The sequence below is a fragment of the Homarus americanus genome, unplaced genomic scaffold, assembly GCF_018991925.1.
Source record: "Homarus americanus isolate GMGI-L3 unplaced genomic scaffold, GMGI_Hamer_2.0 scaffold74, whole genome shotgun sequence".
Lineage (NCBI taxonomy): Eukaryota > Metazoa > Arthropoda > Malacostraca > Decapoda > Nephropidae > Homarus > Homarus americanus.
The window spans coordinates 6,421,160-6,429,438 of record NW_024716951.1 but is presented as its reverse complement, the minus strand read 5'-3'; the positions used below and the strand labels follow the sequence as shown (position 1 = coordinate 6,429,438).

The 8,279-nt window shown below is 44.7% G+C and overlaps 1 protein-coding gene across 1 annotated transcript; it reads right to left on the bottom strand.

Moving 5' to 3' along the window:
* Window positions 1–5,959: 5,959 nt before the first annotated feature.
* LOC121858577 (F-box/LRR-repeat protein 16-like) lies at window positions 5,960–7,661 on the bottom strand. The gene has a single exon (XM_042355066.1). It carries the CDS (start codon window positions 7,169–7,171, stop codon window positions 5,960–5,962), a length of 1,212 nt encoding a protein of 403 aa, XP_042211000.1. The 5' UTR covers window positions 7,172–7,661.
* Window positions 7,662–8,279: the final 618 nt, after the last annotated feature.

Below are 8,279 nucleotides of genomic sequence, written 5' to 3'. Positions count from 1 at the left end.
GCCTTCCTTGCTACCTCCCTAATTATCTCACCGCTCACAGTGAAGGAACAAGTTGTCTCATCTCTCTCAGTGAGGGAGCAGGTTATGTCATCTCTCTCAGCAAGGGAGCAAGTTGTCTTACCTTCCTCAGTCAGGGACATGTGTAAACAGAGCGTGGTGGGGTAGCACGTGAGTGAGGGCCGACCTGTGTTGAGGCACACGATCCTGGCGCCCGTATTGATTGTTGTCCCTACCTCCCTCCCTACCTACCTTCCTCCCCTCCTCCCTCCCTCCCTCCTCCTCCCTTTCTCCCTCCCTCCCTCCCGCCCTACCTGCCTACCTCCCTCTCCCCTACCTACCTCTCCTCCCCCAACCTACCACCCTCCCTTCCTACCCACCTCCCTCTCTCTACTTCTACCTAGGGGTTTCCTTACTTCTACAGAGATCTTCTGCTCCTACTTAACTCTTTTCTCACTCCTGTTCAGTAAGGTTTCTACTATATAAGCACTATGATAATTTAGATTCAGAATTTGTTGAGGTAACTGAATGTAAATACCAGTTTAGGTATAACTATAGGTACTTTGATTCCCGTATAATGACAGTCAGCATGTAAAAAAATGAGTCCTTAACTTAGAGAAGATTCGATTGGAATCTGAATACCTATTAAATCTTCTCATACGAGTTTTCAAAGTAACCTCAAAGTTTATGTCATTATAAGTAATACCGTTAAGAACGTCACCTTTATATAATGGTCTTAAAGTGAGAAACCAACCTAACATGACGACACTACCCAGACCTCGAGCTTCCTATACTCACACCCTTGTTAACACTACCCATAAGACTCTTTACCTCCTCACACACTTACACTAAGATGTCTACTCACAAAATTCTCCTATATGACTTTTACCTTTAAGCCTTACTGTGAGGTCTACCCCCAACATTAACGAAACCAAAAGAGTTTGCATCATCGGGTGGACCTACATTAACATTGCCACACATGTAAACAACACCAGTAAGATCCCATTTTTGGGTGTAGTCATCCAGCAAGATTCTCAGCCTTGTGTCGAGCCACCGATAAGACCTTCACCTCTTAGTAGTATACAAGCGTAAAGATCTCCACCTTTATGTATGACACTGGCAAGACCCTTCATCTTTAGGTAGTCTTACTGTGAGTCCTCCACCCTTATCACCCTCACCAACCACATCGGTAATATAGTCACCTTTAAGTACATCTACAGCAAGACTTCTGCCCCTGTAAACAAACCCAGATACAATTCCCAATTTTACATAAGGAATAAAATTAACTCTACAACATCGAAAAGAGAATATGATACCATACCGCAGACGTTTACAAAGGGATATTGGGGCTTCCAGAAAGATCCCTCCCTGTAGGATTTCTCTCTTTAAATAGGCCTAGTGTAGGAAATGTATCTTTGCATAGGCCTAGAATGGAATCTGTACCCTTATATAGTCCTAGAATAAGATTTTCGTCTTCACATAGGCCCTACAGTACAGTACACAGTTCACATTAATGGTTAACCCCTACATGGAGGTATGGGGTACTGTCTTTATTTATATTATAAAATGTTGATAAATGAAAATGTTGCAAATTAAACACACACACACAAAACAAGACAACAGCATTATGCATAAACAAACCGTAAGAACAGAATCACAGATAAACATATTCAGAAAATAAATTATATCAATATCAAAATGAATTATTAAAAAACAAAATCAAATATAATTATAAAGCACAGTGTTAGTCTGTTTGTTTCTTTGTTTGTTTATTAATGTTGTTCGTTGTGCACGGCTACAGTTTTGAAGGTAGAACTAAAAATTAGGCATTGAAATGTGCAAGCACCCCAGAACATTTACGGAGGTGGGATTTTGAGGAGTTGGCACCAGTGGTCTGTCCCTTAGTACCAAAGATCGCACCCCCCTCCCGTTTCCCCAATAAAAACTCATATTTTTTGTTTCTTTATTGTGAATAGTCATGAATTGTAACATAGAGAGCTGAATTTTTGTATGTTTATGTAAATAGTTCCCGAGAATGCTCACAAACGTCAACATTTAGGGAGCGGGGTCAACCTTCCCCTAAAAGTGCCCCCCCCCACCCCCCCCCCCAGTACACAACCACAGTTTTTAATATGAAGAACTAAAATCTGGTCTGGTTATCTTTTACATGTGAATTTAATTTTGGCTAAGGACGGACATAGACCATGTGGCTGCAGCCTTTCTGGTTAACATCGATAAAAACAAACTCAGACTACGCCAGGTACCCCAGCAACAAACACATTAATAAAGATGGGGACAGCAGAACCACAAGACGTAATAATAATAATAATAATAACAATAACGAAAATTCACAAGTCAGTACACCACGTCTCCCCAATACCTAAGAGCAGCTCAAAATATAATATGTTTTAGGTTTATTCGACATGTGACCTCGTTGAATATAAAAGAAACAGTTTGTCCTTAATGATCCAAAACTGAACTGAAAGAGTGGCGATTAATTTTTTTTTTCAAGAAAGAAGAAATAACAGGTAATATAATCCCTACCGACGGAGAAAACATAATAATAATGATGATAATAAACCACTTTAAGTAAACTCGAAGCATTTGGCAATTAATACATTGAAGATAAAGAAAATAAAACAACCCGAGCACATAACAACAGCAGGTCAGCGTTTGTCACATTTTGTTTACTTCCGTTTTCTTCACAGCGTTAGCCGAGAGGGATAACTAATTAAAAATAAGTTTCCTATTTTGTCAAGGGGTAACTTATACTATTATTATTATTTTATTCTTATTCTTATTATTATTATTATTATTATTATTATTATTATTATTATTATTATTATATCTGTTTCATCGTCATCATTACTAGTATCAGCGTTATCCTCACAGGCGTCAGGGGGTCCAATACTAGGCATATAAACTCTACGGTGTATGTAAGCTACGTTTCACAATCATATTTTCTCTGGTGGAAAGGTCTGATAGCACCGAAAAAAATAAACAGCTAAACTAAACGTAAATTTAAGCTGATAATAAAACCAAACATATTAATGAACATACAATACAATGACGTAAAGTATTTTTTTAATAATAATAATAATAATAATAATAATAATAATAATAATAATAATAATAATAATAATAGTAATACAAGCAATAATAACAATGATAATAATGATAAGATGAAAAGTAATCTATTAAAAGGACAATAATAACAACAAAAACAACAACAAGGAAGAAACATAAATATCGTTAAATATAATTGTACTTACAAAAGTTATTATTAAATAAAGGTTTGAATTAATATGGCGAATAAAAATACACCAAGAAACTTTTACTGTCAAATATTGGGTTGGAATTCACTTGTTTTAATCACGCGAGAGAATAGTGCTGAAGTGCTCCTGAAATACTGAAGTGTGGTTGCTGTTGTTGTTGTTGTGTTACCAGTAGTAGTATTGTTGTTGTGGTTGTTGTTTTGTTACTGGAAGTAGTATTAGTAGTAGAAGTATTGTAGTAGTAATATTATTACTGTTGTTGTGATAGGTTGTTGTTACTGTAGTAGTAACGTTGTATAACACTCTCCTGACCCATACAGCTGCCAGTTCCGGGGCCATGGCCGGTCTCTGGAACACCCCCAATCAACCTAGATGCAAAAAATCTCACCCTTCTTTTACAGTGAAAGACCGTAGTGTGTACAGTAGCCAAACTGTGTGGTGAGGACTTAGCCGTCAGTCTGTTATGTCCGCATTGCTTCTAATGGACTGCCAGGCCTTGGGAACCCATTTTCATTTTTATAATTAGCAAGTTAGTAGTAGTAGTAGTATCCCAAAATATTACGATACATATTTTATACTGTACAATTAATCTGAAATTAAAGTGAAAATATAAAAGAAAATCACTACCGGGTGGCTTTCTGAAGACTGGGCGACCATTATCGTGTCTAGACGACGAATGGGAGTCACTGACCATCACACGCACGCACTAACACACACACACACACACATATAACTACGCACCCACTAAAAATCGTTGCCCCTCGTGTAACGAGGATGGACGGCCCAAGGGCCACCTAGGCGTAAATTTTTTTAAGATGTAGAAACTGTCGCCAACACAACAACCACACCTTAAGTTAACGAGCTGCATGACCCAGTGTCAAGGAATAGTCCGAGAAGACTGGACAGCTCGCCAACTGCACTAGCTAACCATTACCCCGGAATACGATCCGAAAATCGATTAACATCCAGGTTCCCAATTACTGCTGGGTAGACAGAGGTAAATGGCGTAATGAAACTTACCCATAGTTTCACCCTGCCAAGATCTCGAACCCGGGTCCACTCGCTTGCGAGGCGAGAATGTTTACCATTATACCACAGGTCGCACACACACAAACCCACGTGCACACTACACATGAACACATACAGTACATATATCCACACACACACACACACACACACACACACACACACACAAGTACAAGCATACACGCACATAGATACATACATATACACACGTGTACCAACATAAGCAAGTGGTTTCGTGGTTCAGATATTTGAGTGTGTTAAACAGTAAAGCATTACATGTGTTTGTGTGAGAAGAAATAAAGCCTGGCGTGCACTTGAGTGTGGAAAAGTTAAATATTATCGAGAATATTTAAGAACCAAAACTGTGACGCCGATCTCTACCCCAATTGACGAAGGTGAGTTATTGATTCACTATGTGCGTGTGTGTGTGTGCGTGTGTTGTGACGTAACGAGTGAACTCCCTTCTAGATTTCTTCATATTATGACCCACATAAGAGAGCGCTGGACCAAAATAAACGCCGCCTTGTCACGTCAACTAATCCAGTGAGTGAACTTGGGGGATGTATCGTCTGTCTCAGGTCCTTCAGAATGTTATAACTCCCCACATTGTAAAAGGAACATTGTGTACCGTAAGAGATAGGGTTCTCCTTCAGGTAATAATGGTTCTGATGGAGGATACCGCCCGAATGCCAGCCACAACAGTGTTCTGGTAATTTACTGAAATAACCTACCAGTCATACGTAATAGAATATTATCTTGTTACTAAGAGCAAGAAGATACCTTATCATGCATCAATGGAATGATGACGAAGGAATTACAACACATCCGCCCTGAGATAACGATCAGGAACAACACGTGTTAAGTTACCTCACTGCGCCTGAGTGACGTTGTTGATGGCCTCCAGGTATAGTCTAATAGCATTTTCAAACACGCTGTCAGATCATTAAGTACCTGGGAGTATAATGATATATTCGCTGATGTTTTTAATCAACTCAGAAGTGACAGCACCCCAAGGGAAGGTGGTCCACTGCACTATTCGTCTAGAGTGTCACGGAAATATCTAAAGACAGATCGACGTTAAAAGTCAATGACCTTCTGACTGGAACGTGGCCTACACACCTTCGTGTGGATTATGCATACCAAATCGTAATCTTCTTCGCCTTAATCGTTCTTCCTGTAGTAAGCAGAAAGACAAATAAACGGATGGAAGCAAAGGCAGTTTCTCTTGATAATAATGGTAAGCGCTTCGTGTGTCGGTAAAACTAACATCCGAGACAAATCAAGTGTCTCTTTAAGGTATTCGTATTGAGTATCATTTTATCATAATTAAATCAGTCAAGTATGTTGTCAACAAGATGAGTCTAATATATGCAAAGATTAGGTCTGCAAATCTTTAGTCACCTGTACTGTACGTCCTCCGCCGTGACTGGAGGGTTTGTTATGCTGAGCGGCCAGGAAATAATAGTGTGAATTGATTAAAGTGACTCTTTAATGTAAGTAAGTTTGCATGAAATGAGCTGAACAATAAGTAAGTTGATAGTCGGTATAACCATACCAAGAGACACCATACCTGCACCGCAGGTCACAAACCACCTACTACAGTGGAGGATAAATGAACAATCTTCCGTACTGAGTCTTCCAGCCGCTGGTAATTTAGTCGATTAGAGAACAAGGGTCAGCGAGGACCGCCGGCCAATTACGAAGGTGATGAGAGCGATAAAGTAAACGAGAAAATAAGAGCCATACTGACCTATATTGATAACGGCATGGTTGGTAAGCTCCCAGCATGAGTGGAGTCGCAGAATGGAGAGCGTGGAGGTCTGACGGGGGCTGAAGAAGGCTAGGGCTGCGTCCGTCACGTGGTAGGCCTGGAGATTGAGTTCGTACAGTGAAGGCAAAAGCTGAGCAATGGCTCCTACCGCCTCGTCTGCCACGTTGATGCAGTCAGCGACGGATAAGGACACAATGCGGGGGTTCAGGCAGGCCCACAGCCCCGCCTCCGTCACGTCGTTGCATCCCTGCAGCTCTAGTTGGTAGACGCCGTTTAGGTGGTCCAGAAGCGTCTCGAGTCCTTTGTCAGAGATGTTGGAGCAACGGAGAGCTACTGAACGGAGGGCTTTCGTGTGGTTGACGGCATAGTTAGCCACAAGATCCATCAAATCCTCGTCGTTAGCACACATAAGTACGAGGGAGTCGAAGCCGCGTTTCTGCACCGACACGTAGAAACGGCGCCGCATGTCTGTGGTGAGCTCGACGTTGGTATGACGCATCTCACGGCAGTTGAGCACAGGCCGGACACCATGCCAGAACTTCGGCTGGTAAAGCACTGTGCGCCATCTGAGACACACCTGGGCCAGCACAGTCCTCTCGATGGGCGAAAAGTACATGAAAAATCTAGCAAGGAAGGCTTCGTCGCGGATGAGTTCGTCCCATGAGAGGTAGCGGTGACCTCTTAAAAGATGGGCCGGTGACCTGGAGGCTCTCAGCGGCCGCGGTGACCCCTGGTGACCATTAAATGGGGTCCCGGAGCTACCTGGAGGAGGCGTGGGCACCCCACCATTCCGTACTTTCCCCAGCAGGAAGCGACTGGGCTTCTCTGGGGGAACAGGCTTGTCCATCTTTCCCTTACCATTAACGAGTCCGCTGGAGGCGACGCTATTGCCACAGAGGACGTTGGCCACCTTCTCCATGACCCCGCCTCGCCTCACCGAGCCCATCCTGCCCCCCTCCCCGCCACCACTACTGCCGCCAGGTCCCGGGGGCGCCTCCCGCACCTCCCTCTCCCTACTGCGGGAGCGAAGCCCCAAACCCGTGATACACTTGGACAACTCCACGCCCGCGCGCTCCACCACCTCCTGAGCTGTTAGGGACATGGGCGGATCCAGTACCGCCTATACACGCCCGCTCCCACAAGCCGCCACCACCACCACCACTAGTACAGGTCGACATCCATGCTTCTGTGGCGCGGCAGAAGGGCGAGCACGGACAACACCACTCACTCGAGGAAGCTTTGAGCACTGGATGTGAGTGTGAGCACCACCACCGGCAGGCGGCACGGGTGAGCGCGGCGTGTCAGCCCAGGCCAGGCCTGAGCATGGCACAGGTGACACAGCAGCAAGTAGCAGGAGGAGGAACAGCAACACACACACACACCAACAACACTTCCAGCGGCTGGACCCCCGCCCGGGCCGCGATGCCCCAATCCCTTCTTCCAACCACTGATCACTGGGGAGCTGGCATGACCTGGGTTGGCCAGGTAGTACAACCCGAGGAAAGGTGCGCTAATCACCCCCGACGTGAGCCACGGTGTAAGACAGAGCGAGTGTGGCAGATTGGCGGGCGCACGTGCGACCCCTGGCCCTGCTGGCGCTCAACTGTCACCCGCCCGGCACCGCAGTGTTGTGTGTGATGGTGGCACGCGCCACACGCCGCCACGCACACGCCGCTTCCACCACCACGCACACACCTCCTCCACCACCTCGAACACGCCTCCTCCACCCCACGCACACGTCTCCACCCCAGCACAAGCCTCCTCTGCCCCACTCACACGCCTCTTCCACCCCACGCACACGCCTTCTCCACCCTACGCACACACCTCCTCCATATCCACGTATACGCCTCCACCACGTCGTATACGCCTCCTCCATCGCCACGTATACGCCTCCTTCACCACCACGCACATGCCTTCTCCACCACGCACACGCCTCCACCACCACCACGTACACGCCTCCTCCACCACGCACACGCCTCCACCACCACCACGTACACGCCTCCTCCACCATGCACACGCTCCTCCACCTAAGTCCCTGGATCATGACAATTGCCGGTCAGTTAGGATGGCCGAGGGGTCAGCAGGACTTACACAAACAATACTGGGCTTCAAAATATTGAGTGACCATAAAATAAATAAGATGAATAGATGAATTATAGATACAAATTATGTTTAATGATCATTCTCTACCAAATAATAATTAGCAAATT

Coding starts and splice junctions, on each gene's coding strand:
- LOC121858577 (XM_042355066.1), bottom strand. CDS start 7,171: ATGTCCCTAACAGCTCAGGAGGTGGTGGAGCGCGCGGGCGTGGAGTTG.